This window comes from Leopardus geoffroyi, chromosome C2 (genome assembly GCF_018350155.1).
Source record: "Leopardus geoffroyi isolate Oge1 chromosome C2, O.geoffroyi_Oge1_pat1.0, whole genome shotgun sequence".
Taxonomy (NCBI): domain Eukaryota; kingdom Metazoa; phylum Chordata; class Mammalia; order Carnivora; family Felidae; genus Leopardus; species Leopardus geoffroyi.
This window is the reverse complement of record NC_059333.1, coordinates 126,753,873-126,776,471: the sequence shown is the minus strand read 5'-3', so window position 1 is coordinate 126,776,471 and position 22,599 is coordinate 126,753,873. Positions and strand designations below refer to the sequence as shown.

Sequence of the window (22,599 nt, the reverse complement as noted above, 5' to 3'; positions counted from 1 at the left end):
GACACACAGACCTATGGAATAGAATAGAGAACCCAGAATTGGACCCACAAATGTATGGCCAACTAATCTTTGACAAAGCAGGAAAGACTATTCAATGGAAAAAAGACAGTCTCTTTAGCAAATGGTGCTGGGAAAACTGGACAGCAACATGCAGAAGAATGAAACTAGACCACTTTCTTACACCATACACAAAAATAAACTCAAGATGGATGGAAGACCTAAATGTAAGACAGGAAACCATCAAAACCCTAGAGGAGAAAACAGGCATCAACCTCTTTGACTTCAGCTGCAATTTCTTGCTTGACACCTCTCCAAAGACAAGGGAAATAAAAGCAAAAGGACTAATTGGGACCTCATCAAGATAAAAAAGCTTCTGCACTGCAAAGGAAACAATCAACAAAACTAAAAGGTAATTGACAGAATGGGACAAGATATTTGCAAATGACGTATTGGATAAAGGGTTAGTATCCAAAATCTATAAAGAACTTACCAAACTCCACATCCGAGAAACAAATAATCCAGTGAAGAAATAGGCAGAAGACATGAATAGACACTTTTCCAAAAAAGACATCCCGATGGCCAACAGACACATGAGAAGATGCTCAATGTCACTCATCATCAGGGAAATACAAATCAAAACCACTGAGATACCACCTCACACTGGTCAGAGTGGCTAAAATGAACAATTCAGGAAACAACAAATGTAGGCGAGGATGTAGAGAAACAGGAACCCTCTTACACTGTTGGTGGGAATGCAAACTGGTGCAGCCACTCTGGAAAACAATGTGGAGGTTCCTCAAAAAATTAGAAATACAACTATCCTACGACCCAGCAACAGCGCTACTAAAAATTTATCCAAAGGATACAGGAATACTGATTCATAGGGGCACATGTACCCCAATGTTTACAGCAGCACTTTCAACAATAGCCAAATTATAGAAAGAGCCCAACTGTCCATCAACTGATGAATGGATAAAAAAGATATGGTTTATATATATACAATGGAATACTACTTGGTAATGAGAAAGAATGAAATCTTGCCATGTGCAACAACATGGATGGAACTGGAGGGTATTATGCTAAGTGAAATAAGTCTGTGAGAGAAAAGACAGATATCATGTTTTCACTTATAAGGGGAACCTGAGAAACTTAGAAGACCATGTGGGAAGAGAAGGGGGGAAAAAAAAGTTTCAACCAGTGAGGAAGACAAACCATAAGAGACTCTTAAATACAGAGACAGGGGCGCCTGGGTGGCGCAGTCGGTTAAGCGTCCGACTTCAGCCAGGTCACGATCTCGCGGTCCGTGAGTTCGAGCCCCGCATCAGGCTCTGGGCTGATGGCTCAGAGCCTGGAGCCTGTTTCCGATTCTGTGTCTCCCTCTCTCTCTGCCCCTCCCCCGTTCATGCTCTGTCTCTCTCTGTCCCAAAAATAAAATAAACGTTAAAAAAAAAAAAATACAGAGACAAACTGAGGGATGATGGGGGAGGAGTGGAGGAAAGGGGAAAACAGGGGATGGGCATTGAGGAGGGCACTTGTTGGGATGAGCCCTGGGTGTTGTATGTAAGTGATGAATCATGGGAATCAACCTCCAAAACCAAGAGCACATTGTATACACTGTATGTTAGCTAAATTGACAATAAATTATATTTTAAAAAATATTTTATATTTTAAAATAAATTATATTTTAAAAAATAAATAAATTTAAAAATATATATAAAGACAAAAAGAAAACTCCTAAAAGGAATAAGAGAAAAGCAATTAGCTACATACAAGAACACCAGCATAAGACCATAAACTGAGTTTTCAAGAAAAACTTTTCAAGCCAAAAGAAGTTGCATGATACATTCAAAGCGCTGAAAGGAAAAAACCTACATCCAAGAATACTCTACCTGGCAAGGATATCATTCAGAATTAAAGGAAAGATAAAAAGTTCCCCAGGCAAAAGTTAAAGGAGTTCATCATCACTTAAAATTCTAAAGGGACTTCATTAAATGAAAAGAAAGAATCATTACTAGAAGCACAAAAATTATGAAAATAAAAGATCTCACTGGTAAAAGTAAACATACAGTAAATGAAGTAGATCACTTATAAAGCTAGTATAAAGGTTAAAAGACAAAAACACTAAAATCCATTTTACCTATAGTAATTCATTAAGGAATACACAAAATACAAAGATGTAAAATATGATATCATTTACATAAAACATGGAAGGGGAAATAAAAGGTAATCTTTTAGAATGTGTTTATACTTAAGCAACCATCACCTTAAAATAGTTACACATAAAATGTTATATATGAACTTCATGATAACCACAAACCAAACCTACAACAGACATAAAAAAATTAAAGAGAAAGAAAAAAGCATATACTAAAAGTCATCAAATCAAAGGGAAGAGAGTAAAAGATAGGGAACAGGGTAGAACTACAAAAATTACCAAAAAATAGTTAACAAAACAGCATTAACTACATACCTATATTTAACCCCTTCAAATGTAAATGGAATAAAATGATGTAATCAAGAGACAGGGCAACTGTGTATATAAAAAAGACCCATCTGGGGATGCCGGGGTAACTCAGTCCATTAAACATCTGAGTCTTGATTATGGCTCAGGTCATGTTCTCACAGTTCGTGGGAATGAGCCCTGTGTCAGGCTGTGTGCTGATAGCATAGAGCCTGCTTGGGATTCTCTCTCTAACCACCCCCAAAATAAATAAAAAATAAAATAAAATAAAAAAGATCCATCTATATGTTGACTACAAGAGATTCACTTCAGATTTCAGAACACCTACAGACTGAAAGTAAATAAAGAGACAAAGATATTCTATGCAAATAGAAACAAAAAAAATTTTAAAAAGCTGTGGCAGCAATTATTTAGATCAAACAAAATAGACTTCAAAACAAAGACTGAAACAACACAGAAAGGCAATACCTAATGATAAAGCAACGTATCTAGCAAGAAAATGTAACTATTTTAATTATCTATGTACCAAACATAGGAACACCTACATATATTAAGTATTTAGAGACATAAAAGGAGAAACTGACATTAGTACAGTTACAGCAGAAGTCTTTACCAGCTCACTTACACCACTGGATGAACCATTCAGCCAGAAACTCAGCAGCTAGTAGAAACACTGGCTTTGAACAACACAATAGATGAGACAGGCTTAACAGATATATACAGAACATTCCATCAAAACTCATGAGAATACAGTTTTCAAGGGTATTTAGAACACTGTCCAGGATAGATCACTTGTTAGGTCACAAAAAAACCCTCAGTAAATATAAGCAGACTGAGATCATATCAAGCATCTTTTCCAACCACAACACTATGAAACTAATGATCAATTATAAACCAAAAACTTGAAAAAACCCACAAACACATGGAGGCTAAAGAACATTGTACTAAACAACCAATGCATCAATAAAGATCAAACAATACATCAGAAAATACCCGAGTCAAATGAAAATGGAAACACAGCAGTTCAAAATATTTGGGGCACAACAAAGTCAGCTGTAAAAGGAAGTTTATAGTGATACAAACCTACCTCAAGAAACAAAATAAAAGCTCAAATAAACAAATGTAACTTCACACCTAAAGGAAACACAAAAAGAAAAAGAAAGCATAAAGTCAGTAAAAAGAAGGAAATAATGACAAGAGAGTGGAAAAAATTACTGAGTAAAGAAAAGATCAAACTAAGATCTGATTCTTTTCAAAGAATCAAGTAAATTGATAAATTTTAAGTCACACTATAAAAGAAAGAGAAAGGACTTAAAAAAATCAGAGATGAAAGACAAATTACAACCAACACCATAGAAATACAAAGGATAAGAGACTCCCACAAAAAATTAAACACCAACAAACTGGACAACCTAGAAGCAATGGATAAATTCCTAGAAACAATCTTTCAAGAATGACTCAGGAAGAAAAAAGAAAATCTGGACAGATTACCTGTAATGAAACCAAATGAGTAGCCAAAAACTCCTAACAAACCAAAATCCAGAATCAGATGGCTTCAGAGGTGAACTCCACTAAACCTCTTAAAAAGAGTTAATATCTGAGGCACCTGGGTGGCTCAGTTGGTTAAGTATCCCTGATTTCAGCTCAGGTCATGATATCTCACAGTTGATGGGTTGATTCCCACATTGGGCTCTGGGCTGACATCTCAGAGCCTGGAGCTTGCTTCAGATTCTGTGTCTCCCTCTCTCTCTGCCCCCTCCCCTGCTCCTTCTCTCTCTCCCTCTCTCTCACAAATAAATAAACATTAAAAAAAATTTAAACACTTAATACCTATCTTTCGGAAACTATTCCAAAATATTCAAATGGAAAAAATGTTTCTAAATTCATTCTCCAAGACCAGGATTACAAATATACCAAAAGCAGACAAAGACACTAAAGAAATGGCAGGCCAATATCCTTGATGGAAATATATGCAAAAATCCTAAACAAAACATTAGCGAACTGAATAAAACAACATATTAAAGGCCCATTAACTATAATCAAGTGGAATTTATTTCATGGATGCAAGCATGGCTCAATATCTGCAATCTGCAATCAATCAACCCATGTAATAGACCACATTAACAAAATAAAACATAAACATAAAACAGTGTGCCTAGGTGGCTTAGTTGGTTGAGCGTCCAACTCTTGATTTCAACGCAGGTCATGATCCCAGGGTCATGGGATCAAGCACAGAGCCTGCTTAATTAAGATTCTCTCTCTCTCTCTCCCTCTTCTCTCCCTGGCTCACCCTCTCTAAAAAAAATAAATAAAAATAAAAAATAAAGGATAAAAATCCTATGATCATCTCAAGAGATACAGAAATAGCATTTGGCAAAATTCAACATGCATTCATGATAAAAACTCTGAACAGGATATAGAAGAAACACATTTCAACATACTAAAGGCGATATACAACAAATTGGTTAATATCACAATGGTCAAACAGCTAAAAGCTTTTTCTTCAAGATCAGGAAATAAACAAAGATGTCCATGCTCACCATCTTTATTCATTATAGACTAGAAGTCCAAGTCACAGCAATCAGGCAAGAAAAAGAAAGAAAATTCATCCAAATTGGTAAGGATGGAGTTAAACTGTCAGTATCTGCAGATGACATGACACTATATATATAAGATCCTAAAGACTCCACCAAGAAACTATTAGACCTAATAAACAAATTCAGTAAAATAGCAGGATAAAAAATTAATATGAAGAAATCTGTTATGTTTGTATGTACTAATAAGTAACTAGCAAAAAGAAAAATTTGTAACTGCATCAAAAAGGACAAAATACCTAGGAATAAATTTAACTAAAGAGGTGAAAGACCTATACTCTGAAACTATTAAGATATTGATAAAGGAAGCTGAAGACAACACAAATAAATGAAAAGTTATGCCATGCTCAATGACTGAAAGAAGTAATACTGTTAAAATGTCTATACTACCCAAAGCAATACACAGATCCTACACAATCCCTACCAAAATACAAACAGCATTTTTTTTACAGAACTAGAAGAAATAATCTCAAATTCAAATGGAACCACAAATGACCCCAAATAGTCAAAGAAACTTGAGAAAGAGGAACAAAGCTGGAGGTAACACACTTCCGGATTTCAAACTATATTACAAAGCTATAATAATCAAAAACAGTATTGTAATGGCACAAAAACAGACACATAGATTAATATAATAGAGTCCATTATAAACTCATATATATATGGTCAATTAATCTCTGACAAAGGAAGGAAGAATATACAGAAGTGAAAAGACAGTCTTCAATAAATGATGCAGGGAAAACTGGGCAACTACACATAAAAGAATAGAACTGGACCACTTTCTTATACCATATACAAAAATAAACTCAAAATGGAGTAAGGACCTAAATGTAACACCTGAAAACATAAAACTCCTAAAAGAAAACATAGGCAGTAAACCTCTGAACAGTCTTATCAGTATTTTTTGGATTCTACCTCCTCAGGAAAGGGCAACAAAGGTCATAATAAACAACTGGGACTATATCAAACTAAAATTCATTTGCCCAGTGAAGCAAACCATCAATAAAACAAAAAGGTAACCCACCAAATAGGAGAAAATATTTGCAATCATGGTCCTTTGGATTAATGTCCAAAATACATAAAGAACTCATAAAATTCAACCCCCAATGAACAAATAATCAGATTTTAAAATGGGGAGACAGGGGGCCAGGTGGCTCAGTTGGTTGAGTGTCCAACTCTTGGTTGAGTGTCCAATTCTTGATTTCAGCTCAGGTCGTGATCCCAGGGTCGTGGGAATGAGCCAAACATCAGCTCCATGCTGAATGGGGAGCCTGCCTGAGATTCTCTCTCTTCTCCTCTGCCCCTCTCCCCTGCTTGCACTCTCTCTCTCAAAATAATCAGTCAATCAATATTTTAAAAATGGGCAGAGAACCTAAATAGAATTTTTCCTAATAATACATAAAGATGACCAAAAGACACATAAAAAGAGGATCAACATCACAAATCACCAGGGAAATGCAAATCAGAACCACAATGAGATATTATATCACACCAGTCAGAAGGGCGAGTATTAAAAAGACCAGAAATAAAAACTGCTGGCAAAAATGTGGAGAAAAGGGAACCCCTTTGCATTGTTAGTGAAAATACAAATTGGTGAGCCACTAAGGAAAACAATGTGGAGGTTCCTCAAAAGATTAATTATAGAAATATCTTATTATCCAATAAATCTACTTCCGGGTATTTACCTGAAGAAAATGAAAATACTAATTTGAAAAGATATGTGCTTGCCTATGTTTACTGCAGCATTATTTACAATAGCCAAGACACAGAAGCAACCTAAATATCCATCAATAGATGAATGGATAAAGAAAAAAATGTGTGTATGTACACACATGCAATAGAATATTACTCAGCCATAAAAAAGAATGAAATTTTGCCATCAGCATGGTAAATGGATGGAAATCCATTATGACAGGGATAGACCTAGAGGGTATAATGTTATATGAAACAAGTCAGACAAGGAGAGATACCACATTTTCACATATACATGGACCCTAAAAAACTAATCAAATGAACAAAGAAAATAGAAATAGCCTCACAAATACAGAGAACTGATGGTTGCCAGAGGGGTGGAGGAAGGAAGTGGGGGAATGGGTGAAATAGGTGAAGGGGATTAACAGATAAAAATTTCCAGTTATAAAATAAGCCACAGGAATGTAAAGTACAGCATAGAAAATACAGTCAATAATATTGTAATAACTTTGTATAGGTGAGAGATGGGAACTATACTTATTGAGGTGAACAGTGCATAATGTATGTAAATGTGAAGCCATTATGTTGTTATACCTGAAACTAGTATAATATTATATGTCAACTACACTTCAATTTAAAAGAAGGGATTTCAAATTTAAGTATCATCCTTTCACCCCAGTTCCCTCTAGGCTTTCCACTTCATCTATATATATATACACACACCCTGCAGGTAGCCAGTCAATATTCTTTTTTGCCTTTCCTCTGTTTCTTTTTGCTCAAAAGAAAACATACACGTTTATATTCCATTTTTCCCTTCCCAAGAAAGTTGCATTCTTTTTTTTTTTTTTTTTTTCAACGTTTATTTATTTTCGGGACAGAGAGAGACAGAGCATGAACGGGGGAGGGTCAGAGAGAGAGGGAAGCATAGAATCGGAAACAGGCTCCAGGCTCTGAGCCATCAGCCCAGAGCCTGACGCGGGGCTCGAACTCACGGACCGCGAGATCGTGACCTGGCTGAAGTCGGACGCTTAACTGACTGCGCCACCCAGGCGCCCCAAGAAAGTTGCATTCTTTAGACACTCTTTGGCACTTTGTATTTCATCCTTAAAAATGTATCCTGAGAGTCTCCCTGCATCAGTCCAGAGATCTTCGTCATTCTTTTTGACAATTTACTTAGTCACTCTCCTATATATGGGCATTTAGGTTGTTTCCAATATTTTGAAAGGACAAATAATAATGTATTGAGTAACGCTGTGCATTTATTTTCTTAACTCTAGAGTTATATCTTCATGGCAAATTTACATTAGTAGGGTGGATGGATAAAAAACAAATGTAGTTTTGATAGATATTGCCAAATCTCTTTCTATCAGAGATGTATCAATTTTTATTCCAGGAAGCAGTATAACAGTGACTATTTTCTAACAGCCTAACCAAAATGTCATTGTAATTTTTAAAGTTACCAACCTGAGAAGTGAAAAATAACATCTCACTGTAGATGTAATTTGCCATTCTCTTCTTTCATATGTTTTCAGATATGCTTACTAAAATTTCATTAGTACTTGGGTATATTTCTGGATTTTTATTATATTCCACTGATGCGAAAACAGTGTGCTTTCTTTGTTAATCACAACAAGAAAAGGTCTTCCTAGGAGCACCTGGGTGGCCCAGTCAGTTACGTATCTGACTCGATTTAGGTTTAGGTCATATCTCACAGTTTGAGGGATTGAGCCCCACACTAGGCTCTGCACTGACAGAGCAGAGCCTGCTTGAGATTCTCTCTTTCCTCTGCCTCTGCCTCTCCCTTGCTCGTGCAAGTGTACACACACATGCTCTCACTCTCTCTCAAAAATAAGCATTTAAGGAAGCACCTGGGTGGCTTAGTCGGTTAAGCATCTGACTCTTAGTTTAGGCTCAGGTCAAGATCTCACATTTTGTGAGTTCAAGCCCTGTGTCAGGCTCCATGCTGACACTGCAGAGCCTGCTTGGGATTCTCTCTCCCTCTCTCTCTCTGTCCATTTCCTGCTCACACGCGTGCAAGCTCTCTCTCTCTCAAAATAAACTAAAAAAGGTTAAAAAATAAACATTTAGAAATGAGAAAAGATTGTTGTGACTCATACCAAAATATTTTAAAATCCATTTTTTAAGATGCCTCTTCAGAAACTAAGAGGACACCAGAAAAGAAAATTGGCAAAGGACAGAAACAGAAAATTCAAAGAAAAAGTAATAGAAATAGCTCTCAAGCCTCACTCAGATGAGAAATACAAGTTAAAACCATCCATATAAAAAATTAGCCAAGATCAACAACCTAATTAAAAGGCTCAAATTATAAAACCACAGATCTTCCTTCACTTATTATGGGGTTACATCCTGATAAACTCATCATACGTAAGTTGAAACTATTGTTAAGTCAATAATGTACTTACTATATCCAAACCACCAAATATCACAGCCTACCTTAAATGTGCTCAGAACACTTCATTAGCCTACAGACGGGCAAAATCACCTAAGACAAAGCCTATTTTATAATATAGTGTTGAATTTCCCATGTAATTTATTGAATACTGTACAGAAAGTGAAAAGCAGCATGATTGTAGAGGTAAAGAATGGCTGTAAGTGTATTGGTTGTTTACCCTCATTATTGTGGGGCTAACTGGGAGGTGTGGGTCACTGTTTCTGCCCAGGATCAGGAGAGAGTATCCTATCATGTATCTCTAAGGCAAGAAAAAGGTCAAAATTAAAAATTCAAAGTACAGTTTCTATTAAATACATATTATTTTACACCATCATAAAGTTAAAAAATCATAAGTTGAACCATAATAAGTTGGGGACTGTCTGTATTTGAAAAATATATAGGGATAAATCTTCATGCCCTTTTATTTAGCAATGGACTCTTAGATTTGACATTACAAGCATGAGTAAAAATAAATAATAGATAAAATGAACTAAATTAAAATTTAAATGTTTTAAGTATGAAAGGACAGCCTTCAGAAAGTGAAAAGACAAGCTACAGAATGGGAAGGAAATTGTTCCAAGTTATATATCCGATAAGGGTTTAGTATTCAGAATATATACAGAACTCTTACAATGCACAACAAAAAAGAAACCATCTAAGTTAGAAATGAACATAGGGCTTGAAAACACATTTCTTTAAAGAAGACATATAATGGCCAAAAAGCACATGAAAATATGTTCAAGATCATTGATGAGATACCAATGAGATACCACGTCACACCCACTAGGACAGTTAAAATTTAAAAATTAGAAAATACCAAGAGTTGGCGAGGAAGCAGAGAAAAGGGAATCCTAGTACACTCCTGGTGGGAATGTAAACTAGCGCAGCCACTAAGGAAAACAGTATGGAGAGGATGTGAAGAAATAAGAGTTTTCATACATTTTTTTGAAGAATATAAAATGTTGTAGTTGCTGTAGAAAATAATTTGATGGTTCCCTAAAAAGAAAAAGCAGAATCACCATATGATCTGGCAACCCCCAAGTACTCAAACAGAATTTGTTCATAAATCTTTATAGGAGTAGTATTCATAATAACCAAATGGTAGAAATAACCCAAATGTCCACTAACAGATAAATTAAAAAATTGTGATATACACTACCAAGTTATTCAGCCATAAAAAGGAATGAATTATAGATACATGCGACTACCTCGATAAACCTCGAAGGCATTATGGCTAAGTGAAAGAAATCAGACACAAAAGGTCATATATTGGACAACTACTTTAATATAAAATGACCCAAACAGTCAAATCTACAGGAACAGAAAGCAGATTAGTATTTGCCAAGCATTAAAGGAGGGAGGACAGACGAATGGGGAATGATTACTTAATGAATATGAAGTATCCTCCTGCAATACTAGAGAGTGATGAAAAAGTTGCAATACTAGAGAGAAGTGATGAAAAAGTTGCAATACTAGAGAGAAGTAGTTCAACATTGTAAACATGCTAAAAGCTACTGAACTGTACAATTTAAGATGGTTAATTGTGGTGCCCCCAGGTGTCTCAGTCGGTTAAGCGTCTGACTCTTGGTTTTGGCTCAGGTCATGATCCCACAGTTGAGGAGTTCTACCCCTGCATCAGGCTCTGTGCTGATTGCAGAGCCTGCTTGGGATTCTCTATCTCTCCTTCTTTCTCTGCCTCTCTCTCTCAAAATAAGTAAATAAGCTTAAAAATTTTTTTTTCATTAAATGGTTAATTATAAGAATAAAAATAAATAACTAGATAGATCAACAAAATGGTTGATTGTATATTAAGTGAATTTCAACTCAATTTAAAAAAATCACACTGGTACATCATTTTTCAATCATTTATAAGACCAACTCCAAAATTTGATAAGAACACTTTGTTGAAAAAACTGAAAAGAAACAAACATTCTCATGTATTACTAATGGGAATAAAAATGGGTACAATCCTAGAGCAGGAGTTTGGCAATATAGAACAAAATTTACAAATATATTTTCCCACATCTTTCCACAAAGAGCAAATAAGGTATACACAACATAACTCATTACAGTACTGTTTGTAACAGAAGAAGACTACAAATAATGAAAGGGCCTGTTAATAGAAGACCAGTTAAACTAAATTATCATACATAAAAGGAATGCTATGATCCTGGATTGAAAAAGCTCCCAATATACCACTATCCTTTGTGTAAGAGTAGTGGGGAAGGAAAGAATATATATTCCTACTTACATGTATGGAAATTAGATAAATAATGCAGACAGACAGGCAGACAGATGATATACAACAAAATAGTTAAAAGCAGTTAACTCTGGAGTAGATGGGAAGGCAGGAAATGGTAAAGACTTTTTGCTTCATATCTTTTAAAGCTTTTTGGTTTTTTGATTCCTGGGAATTACAAAAGGAAAAAATTCAGAGACTACCAACTGTTTTAAAACCAAAACCGAAACCAGCGTGCCTGGGTGGCTCAGTCAGTTAATCGACCACTTCTTCATTTCAGCTCAGGTCATGATCTTGCATGGTGGGACTCAGCCCCACATCTGGCTCTGTGCTGAGCATGGAGCCTGCCTTGGATTCTCTCTCGTCCTCTCTCTCTGCCCCTCCCCCACCCATGCTCTCTTGATCTCTCAAAATAAATAAATTTTTAAATCAAAACACAATCCAACACAACACTTACATAGATTAGATAGTTCACTTTGACTTACCAATTTTAAGACTGCAAAATTAACAGTCTTTTCCCTCCCAACAGCATAATCTCCTGCCACTCTTCATCAATTTCAATGCTCTAAGATTCAGGTTCAAACTCTATGTCCAAGAGAGTACCCTGCTTTCTTGTCTTGAGGCATTTATACCCAATCTGTTAACCTTGGCCTTTCTTGGCCCTCTTAACTTTCTTTTACACAGTCTCAGTCTCACCACAGAGATTTTCCTCTAAGATGCACTTTTCTTACAAATACTCCCACATTCACACATACATAGAGATACAAAGCCTAGGCTAGATCAGAAGCCCTTCCTTGGTATTCCCACAGTATTCTGTCCTTAGGGACACAGACTCCAGATTGAGACAAGCCTGACTCCGAAACTTGAGTTTGGCACTTAAACTAACTGTATGATGTCCAAAAATTTCTATAAAATCATATCTGCCTGATAGAACTGTTAACCAATATATTAAATGAGTTAATGTATGTAAAGCACAGAGCATGACACATTAAATTGTCATTAAATAGTAACCAGTGTTATTACTCTTTAGGTGGCACTGAGCACTTTATACTAACTACTGGAATAATTTCCCTCTTTGCTCCTTATAATAAAGCCTCCTTTGAAAACTATACATACTCTAATACTGACTGGGGCAGAGACTATCTTCATAACATTAGGTATATTCTGGAACAGTGCTTAGTACAAGATAGAGGTGTTCTGTAAATATTTGATAAACAACTTGTGTCAATACTGTGAGTGACAAACAAAAATAAGAAAGTCTTCAAGAAATCAACTGAATCAGTGATCTCAATAAAAGATCACTGTACTTTCTGCACTGGAAAGCAAAGAATGCTGATTCCCAATCCCCCCTCTCATGTAACACAGCATAATCTGTTAGGATTTATCTATTCTTGAGAAGAAAAATATCAGTTATCTATTAATACGATAAAAATAAAATTACATTTTATTTTAAAAATCTATAGATATCAAACAGATGATAAACTTAAGAAACCAGATTCTGGTGCTTATGTTACCTTAAGCAAATTATTTAAGGTCCACGTACTTAATCTATGCAATGAGGACCAATATACATACTGACAAGAAAAAAAATAATGAATACTAGGAACTACCAAAACTCCTAATACGAAGCACAAACAGAAATACTATCAATCAGGGGCGCCGGGTGGCGCAGTCGGTTAAAGCGTCCGACTTCAGCCAGGTCACGATCTCGCGGTCCGTGAGTTCGAGCCCCGCGTCGGGCTCTGGGCTGATGGCTCAGAGCCTGGAGCCTGTTTCCGATTCTGTGTCTCCCTCTCTCTCTGCCCCTCCCCCGTTCATGCTCTGTCTCTCTCTGTCCCAAAAATAAATAAACGCTGAAAAAAAATTAAAAAAAAAAAAAAAAAAAAAAAGAAATACTATCAATCAGTAAATATTAATTATAAAAACTTATGATATAAAAAGTCAATTCAAATTCTTCAAATGAATTTTAGATTTCCTTGAAAATGTCATAAAATTTTATAGATCTGTTCTTTCGTAGCAAAACTGAACCAAAAAAAATGAAACAGCTTTAAATAACAATAATTTTCTTTATGAGAAAAAGATCAGCACATTGTACTAGGATGGATTATATATAATGAATGAAAGGTGAAATAATTTGACACTGTTGGACTGACAGACTCAATGTACGTTATTTATTCCATCATTATGTACCTCGACATCCTGAACACTGGATAAAAAAGTTGATCAAATCCAGAAGTGCGATGTCCCTGTCTTGTTTATATGATTCAATCCAGTCATCCACCACAGACTGTAGGAAAAAAATACATAAAAATGAAAACTCAAAAAAATTTGTATTACAACCAATAAATTTTTTAAAGTTTGTGATTTTATCTGTGTGTGGTCTATTTAAAATACTTACCCGAAATCATTTCTCTGTAGCCAAATAAAAGTAAAGATTCCTTTATTTTTCAAGAAAATTAAAAGATGAGTTACTAGGTTTCAAAAACTTGTTTAAACTGGAACACAATACAAAACTGACTAGTTCAATAATTATTAAGCAACCATAGATACCAATATTCAAACCACATTGTGAAAATACAAAAGCTAAACTAAATACACTTACACATAGAAACTGTTCATATATCAAAAAACCTATTTCATTAGTAGTGCATAAAAAGAATACACACCTTACATAAAATGCATTTTTGTCAGGAATGAAAAAATGAGTTAATATTAGGAAATCAAATAATTCAATTATAAAGGAGAAAAAATTAAATGAAATTACTAGATCTCAAAATGGTATCTGACAAATAAGTACAGCCAAGCTTAATAAACAACTTCCAGAAAAAGTAAAGTTAGATGAAATATATACAAACAAGATACAAAGACTAAAATATATTTATTGTTGAAATGCTCAAGACATTTCAACTCAAAATGGAACAAGGCAAGGATGTATCCTTAATTATTTGACACAGGTTTTAAGTTTTTAGTAAAACCAAAAATTAGTTAAATGATAAAGAGAATTCTTCCTTTCCAAAAGTTGAAAAAAATACCTAATAGTCTCTAGTAAAGGGACTCAAAACATTCATACCGGAAAAAAATTGATTAAGACAGATGACAAAAGATAAATGTGCAAAATAACTTTTAGATATTGCAAACGTATAAGAAACATAAATGGATGAGCAATCTGTTCACACCTAATTATAAATTCAAGAAAGGTATGTTGATGAGGAAAATTATAAAAACTAGAGGATATAGAAAATCACCTAAATAAGTTTTATGTATTGAGTTAAAATTAAAAAAACGCTTCGAGTTCTATCAATAAAGTCTTTCCAGATTGTTAGCCAATTTAATGTGATTCCATGCAGCCTACTTGTAGGCTACATTGAGGTTTGTTTGGGTGGAGGAAGGATATTACAGAAAACGTATGAAAATAATTTTTAAATACTTTTAAAATCAATTTTTACTGTTGTATGTAAGTACAGTTATACACAGTAAGATATAGGAAACTTAAGTTACACCTTGATGAAATTTTACAAATATATACACATCTGTGTAATCATAACCAGTATGAAAATATAAAACCTTTCCAAAACTGAAATGGCTCCCTAATGCTCTCTTCTAATCAGTAACCATTCCAAGCCCAGACGGTTTAACCACTATTCCTTAACAGTGGACATGTTTTTGAAACTCATATAAATAGTATTATCTTTTATGTCTGACTTCTTTCAATCAAAGTTGTATCAGCTGTTATGTGTACCACTACTTCCTTTTTTTGAATTTCCAGATAGCATCTGATTATTTAACATACCACAATTTATTACCCATTGAACTGGTAAAGGACATGACTGCTCTTTCCATTTTAAAGCTATCATGAATAAAATTGCTGTAAATATGACTGTACACATATTTTGATGGACATCAACCCTTGCTTCTGTTGTATATATACCCAGTAGCCAAACTATTAACACATGGAACACATGTATGTAGATAGTTAATAGACAATGCCAATGTTCTAAAACAGGTGTATTAAATTATACATCCACCAACAATCTATGAGATCTACCAATGTATAAGACTGGGTGTTCCACATCCTCATCAATACTATGTATTATCAGTCCTATTAATTTAACCATTCTGATTGAGCACATACCTTCTTTAACAACCTCTTCTAGTGAAGAGCAACCACATTCCCTTCTTCCATGTGAAAAGAGAGAACTTTTTAAAAATGCTCATGAACACTATGTATCTCTATTTCTTCACATTGATGTCTGGGAGGATTTACTTTAAAAGTAAACAGAAAATTAGAAAGAACACATGGTTGTAGAAGAGGGTTAAAAAAAACAAAAAAAAAAAAAAAAAGAAAGGATATCATAGTATCTGTTGAAAGTTAAGCTCGGCAGAATAATGTGTCAAGGACATGATTGACTAAGAATGGTGGTGAAGACAAAGAATGGATAAAGCAGGTCAAGTGATTTTTAAATTGATGACCCAAGCAGAAATGCTTTCTGAACAAAGTAAGGAAGTATGGCACAAAGCTAAAGAGGAACCATTTCTCCACTTCTAAATGGGGCCCAGCATTGTGAAAACACTCTGAAGATGATGAGTACATTTTCTTCAATTCCCAAAGTGAAAGTGTCAATTTATAATCCCACCAGTTACATGTGAGGAGCCCAGAAACATTCTGAATAAAACTAGTGAACAGGGAATTGCACAAATATCAAAATTTAACACAAAGACACTGAAAACAATATAGACTGAAAATAACACAGAACTAGAAAAGTAATGTAAGAAAATAGAGTGCAGAAATAAATCCAGGTATATTTCTGGACAAAGGGGATACTTAAGTTTTTGAGGGAAAAGGTGGTAAATTTAATAAATGATTCTTATGTAATTGGTTATTCATCTTAAAGGACAAAAAGTATACCTTTTAAAAGAGTGGGGTGGAGGCAAAAGAATCTAAAGAACTGAACTCCAGAGAGATAAATCCTTCTTGGATTGGCAGACACTAGTGATTGTTAGAGGCACTGCCAAGTATGGGCATAGGTGAGTGGATTATACAGTATTTCATAATATATAAGGCCTTGGGCTGTGAGAAAGGATAAAACAGAAAACTTATATAAGGCACATCAAAATTAAATTACAGGAATCTTCAATAGAGAAAATTTTTTAAGTAGCCATAGGGTAAGGATAAGGGGACCAAAGGATAAGAATATGGTACACATCTCATCAAAAAGAATGAAAGCCAGGGGATTAAGGAAAGACATATTTAAAGTGCTGAAAGAAAAAAAAAACTGCCCATCAGTTGGCAAAAAAAACCTAGCTTCCTTCCCTATGATCCCACAAAGATCAACAACTGGACAGCAATACACAAACAGTCCCAGGAGACCACTAGAGTCCATACAGAATGTTTTAACAGTAAGTTAAAATAATCACAGAAGAGAAGGAAGGCAACTTCATCTTGCCTGCACAATCCCATCCCCCAACCTAACACAGTTCACAATGCTCAGAAGAAATTTCCCAGCCACCTGAGTGGCTCAGTCGGTTAAGCGTCCAACTTGAGCTTAGATCATGATCTCATGGCTCATGAGTTCAAGCCTCACATCAGATTCTGTGCGGACAGCTCAGAGCCTGGAGCCTGCTTCAGATTCTTGCCTCACTCTCTCACAGATGTACTCAGCCAGCTAGGAACAATGAATAAAAGCAGAAGCTATTAATAGCAGACAAGCACCAGGAGCCATCATGGTTCACAGAGACCTGCTCTGCAGACAAACTCAGTATATTTCACAAGTGACAAAGCCAAAGGCTAGCACAGCCACTGTGGACTCCCACAGATATTGCCAGCTTTCCACCCTTGGGTAGTTTTGTTAGCTGAAACCAGCTGCATGAGTCCTTTTCTGAAACCTTCCCCTGCCACCACCAGATCTGTACCACAGCCATGCAGGATTTCTATGGCTGCATAAGTATAAGAAGCCAGTCACCTAAGTCCTTCCTCAGCCACACAGGAGCCAAGGGGCTGCACATGCAGCCAACTTGAGCTTCTACAGCTAGATGAGTATAAGACACCAGCCTAGTGCACCCCCCATCTCTGAACACTGTTGCCCATGCTCAGAGCTAGCCCCTCTATCTGTGCACCACTGTCCTAACACCCATCACTGACCTGCACTGCAGCATGCACGCACAAGGTGGGGGAAACATACAGCCACTGGTGAATATACAGAAAGCCATGAAACCCTGCAGCTCATATCAGGTCCTGCCTTCTGTCACTGTCCAGTACCACCTTGCCCACCTGTACCTAGCTCCTCCAGGCTGCATATCTATACTCCCTCACTCAAGCTCCCTTCCATGGTCTCCACTGCAGAGTGCATGCCTGGAGGGAGAGTGTGCAACCACAGGAGGGGCATTGTCAACCAGGGCCTCCACAGTTGCCAGGGAGCCCATAAGTGGCTTTAGGCCTTGCTACCTGCACTGATACTCACCACTAAAACTGTGTCTGAGACAGGTCTCCTCCACCATATAGATACCTGAAGCTGCCCACCACAGCTCAGTGTGTGCACACCACTGGCTCTGGCTACCACCACTGCTTGCTTTGGTCCCTAGCTACGAAACCTGGAAGTGTTGCTTAGGACCCCAACAGCTCTCACAGGCACTGCAGATCTTTCACAGTGCTCACCAAAGATCAATCAGTTCAATGCAGAGGAACCTGGTGGCCTGAGCATGAAAGACATCATGCCTTCCTGAACCCAGTGCCACCATACGCCACATTTCTCACCCTACAACACTAGACCCAGGGTCAGTGCATGATTAAGTGTGCCTTAACACAAAGGTGAAAGGTTCCCCATGTGGAAATCCCTCTTTCGTCTGGAAGAGGTAACTGCTTCTTCAAATACATAGACATGAAAATATGTCTCCACCAAAGGAATACCGTATACCTCTAGTAACTGGCCCAAAAAATGCATATCCAGAAAATGCTGAATAAAGAACCCAAAACAGTTTCTCATGCTCACTGCTGCAGCACATACACTAAAACTGGAACGATACAGAAGAGATTAGCATGGCCCTTGTGCAAGGATGACATGCAAACTCATAACACATTCCATATTAAAAAAAAATTCTATAGCTAGTCAGAAAGCTACAAGAGAACACAGATAAGCAATTAATAATATCAGAAAAAAATATATAATAACAAAATGAGAAATTCAACAAAGAAAGAAAACGTAAGAAAGCACAGAACAGAAATTTTAGACCTGAAGAATACAATGACTATAATGAAGAATTCAATAGACAGTTTCAACAGTGAGCTTGAAGAAGCTAAAGGGAAAATCAGTAAGCTACAACACAGATCAAGTAGAATTATCTAAATGCAGGAGCAAAGAGAACAGTGAAAAGGAATGAAGGAAGCTTATGGGAATTATGGCATACTGACAAAAGAAATAACATACGCATCACTGGAGTCCCAAAGAGAAATGAGAGAAGGAAAATGTAGAAAGCTGGTTTTAAAAAATAATGGGTCAAATTATTTTTTAAGTTCTCTTTTGATTTCTTTTTGACACATCTGATTGTTCAATAGCATGTTGTTTAATCTCCACATATTTATGAATTTTCCAGTTTTCTTTGTGTAACTAATTTCTAGTAATTCACACTACTGTGGACATAAAATATATAACTTGGTATAATTTTGATTCTTATTAAGACTTGTTTTCTGGACTAACATATGATCTTGGAAAATAGTTCTATGTGACTTGAGAAGAATGTGTATTCTGTTCTTTCAGACATAATGTCCTGAAAATCTGTTAGGACCATTTGGTCTAACCTGTCATTTAAGGTTTCCTTATTGATTTTCTGTATAAATGATTTGTGAATTGATATAAGTGGAGTATTAAAGCCCCCACTAATACTGTTTTGCTGAACATTTCTCCCTTTAGGTTTCTTAATATTTTCTTTACATCTTTAGGTGTTTTATGTTGGGGGCACAAATATTTACAAATGCTATATCTTCTTACTGGATTAACTCCTTCACCGTTATGTAACATGACTCAATGTCTCTTATTATAATCTTTATTATAAAATCCATTTTGACAGGTATAGTTATAGCTAATCCACCTTTCTTTTAGTTTCCATTAGCATGGGATACCTTTTTCCATCCCTTTGATTTGTGGCCGTGTGTGTCCTTGTATCTAAGGTAAGTCTCTTACAGCAACAAGTAGATGGGTCTTTTTTTTTTTTTTTTAATCCATTCAGCCACTCCTTGTCTTTTGATTGGCAAATTTATCATTTACATTTAAAGTAATTACTGATAAGTATGGGCTAATTGCATTTTGTTAGTGGTTTTCTAGCTATCTTTGTAGTTCTTCTCTATTCCTTTCTTCTTCCCTTGAGACACAGGAAAATGGAAAGGTAACACCAAAATGTATGGGATGCAACAAAAGCAGTTCTAAGAGGGAAGTTCTCAGTGATAAATACTTACACCAAGAAACAAGAAAAACCTCAAATAAGCAAACTAACTTTACACCTAAAGGAACTAGAAAAAAAAAAAAAAAGAACAAATAAAGCCCAAAGTTAGAAGAAAGGAAATAACAAAGATTAGAGCTGAAATAAAGACTAAAAAGATAACACAAAAGATCAATGAAACTAACAGCTGCTTCTCTGAAAAGATAAACAAAATTGACAAACCTTTAGTTACTCATCTAGAAGAAAAGAAAGATGACTCAAAATCAGAAATAAAAGGAGATGTTATAACTGATACCATAGAAATAAAAGGATTATAAGATATTACTATGAACAATTATATGCTAACAAATTGAACAACCTGGAAGAAATGGATAAATTCTTAGGAAAGAAACCTCCCAGATAGAACCATGTTCTAACAGATAATCTGAACAGACCACTTACTAGTAAAGGAGACTGAATAAGTAATCAAAAGCATCCTAAAAAACTGGTCCAGGACCAGTAAGCTTCACTGGTGAATTCTAGCAAACATTCAAAGAAGAATTAATATAAATCCTTTCTAATAGAAGAGGAGGGAACTTTTCCAAACTTACTTATAAGGTGAACATTACCCTGATACCAAAACACGACAATAATGCCAAAAGAAAATAAAATTACAGGCCAATATCCCTCAATCCCTCATGAACATAGATGCAAACTGACTAAGAAAATATGAGCAAACTGAATTTAACAATATATCAAAAATATCATACACAATTATTAAGTCGAGTTTATTTCAGGGATGCGAAGATGGTTGAACATTCACAAATTGTCAATGTGGTATACCATATGAACAAAATGAAGAATGGAAATCCTATGATTTTCTCAACAGATGCAGAAAATGCATTTGAAAAAATTCAACATCCATTTATAATAAAAACTATCAATAAAGCAGGCAAAGGAAATGTACCTCAACATAATAAAAGCCATATATGACAAGCCCACAGCTAATAACCTACTAAATGGTAAAAAGATGAAAGCTTTTCCTCTAAGATCATGAACAAGACAAGGATGCCCACTATCATCACTTTTATTCAATACAGTATGGGAGGTCCTAGCCAGACCAATTAGGCAAGAAAAAGAAGTAAAAGGCATACAAATCAGTAAGGAAGAAAGAAGTAAAACTTTCACTATTTGCAGATAATATATACAGAAAACCTTAAAGACTGCATCAGAAAATTGTTAAAACTAATAAACTCAATAAGGCTGTAGTATATAAAATCAATATGCAAAAATCTGTTGGTTTTATACACTAATAATGAACAATCAGAAAAAAATTAAGAAAATAATCCCATTTATAATTACATCAAAAATAAAATATGTATAAAAAAATAATGGCAAAGAACTTCTCAAACAAGGTAGAGATCTGGACATCCAAGTTCATGAAGCTAAAAATTCATCTCAAAATTTCAACTGAAAAGTCTTCTCCAAGTCACATAATAATAAAAGTGTCTAAAACTGTAGAGAGAGAAGTTTAAAATAGCAAGAGAAAAAAGTAATTCTCTCATAAAACAAAACCCCAATAAGGCTATCAGCTGATTTCTCAGCAGATATCTTATAGGCTAGGAAAAACTATAATGATATATTCAAAGTGCTAACAAGAAACTGTCAACCAAGAATACTTTACCTAACAAAACTATCCTTCAAAACTGAAGGTGAAATAAAGCCCTTTCCTAAACAAAAGTTGAAAGAATTCATCACCACTAAACCTATATTACAAGAAACGCTGAAAAGAGATCTCCGAGCTGAAACAAAAGGACACTAATTAGTAACATGAAAACGTGTGGCAATATACAACACACTATAAAGGTAAGGAGATAGTTAGATTCAAACCCCCTAATATTGTAATAGGATAGAGTGTTGACTATTTTAGTATAAAGATTAAAGTACAAAAATATTAAAAAATAGCTATAGTTTTAAATTTAATGAATACACATAAAAATGCAAATGTGACATCAAAAACAAACATAAAACAGAGGGATCTTGTACAGGTATCTGCACTCTAATGTACATCGCACCATTTTTCACAGTGGCCAAAATATGTAAACAACCTAAGTGCCCATCAACAGATGAATGAATAAGGAAAATGTGGTATCTTAACAACAATAAACAAAAACAAACAAAAAACAAAAATGGAAAATGTGGTTATCTATACACTCGAATACTTTTCAGCCAAGACAAAGAAGGAAATCCTGTCACTTGTGACAACCCAGATGAACCTTCAAGTCATAATGCTAAGTGAAATAAGTCACAGAGAGAAAAATATACACTGTCTGATATCACTTATTCCATAGGAATCTAAAAACAAGCCAAACGGAAAAACAGACATAGAGTGGTGGTTACAAAGGACTGGGAAATAGAGAAAATGGGAAGGAATCAGTCAAAGGGTACAAACTTCCAATTAGAAGATTAACAAGTTCGGTGGCAACACAGAGAATGGTGATTATAGCTAGTAATACTGTATTCTATAATCTTAAATGTTCTCACCACAAAAAAATAACTGGAAATAATACAAGGGAATGGGGGTGTTAGCTAAACTATAGTAGTAATCTTTTGTAATATACAAATATATCAAGTCACAATGTTGTACATCAATTATATCTCAATAAAGGAAAAAAGGAAAAAATGCAGAATTTTTTACCTAGCAAAAAATATCTTTCAAATAAAAGCAAAATAAAAACTTCTCAGACTAACA

General features: G+C 35.2%; 1 protein-coding gene and 1 non-coding gene across 3 annotated transcripts in view; one reads left to right on the top strand and one right to left on the bottom strand.

Moving 5' to 3' along the window:
• The window catches only part of STAG1 (stromal antigen 1), a 401,516-nt gene that overhangs the window by 213,008 nt on the left and 165,909 nt on the right, over positions 1–22,599 (bottom strand). For both annotated transcript variants that reach the window (XM_045503549.1, XM_045503550.1), the window contains one exon: positions 13,629–13,725. In XM_045503549.1, coding sequence (XP_045359505.1) covers positions 13,629–13,725 — 97 coding nt within the window. The remainder of the gene's footprint in view (positions 1–13,628; positions 13,726–22,599) is intronic.
• Positions 18,417–18,523, top strand: LOC123576238. Its single transcript, XR_006701258.1, has one exon. It is a non-coding gene; the product is annotated as a U6 spliceosomal RNA (small nuclear RNA).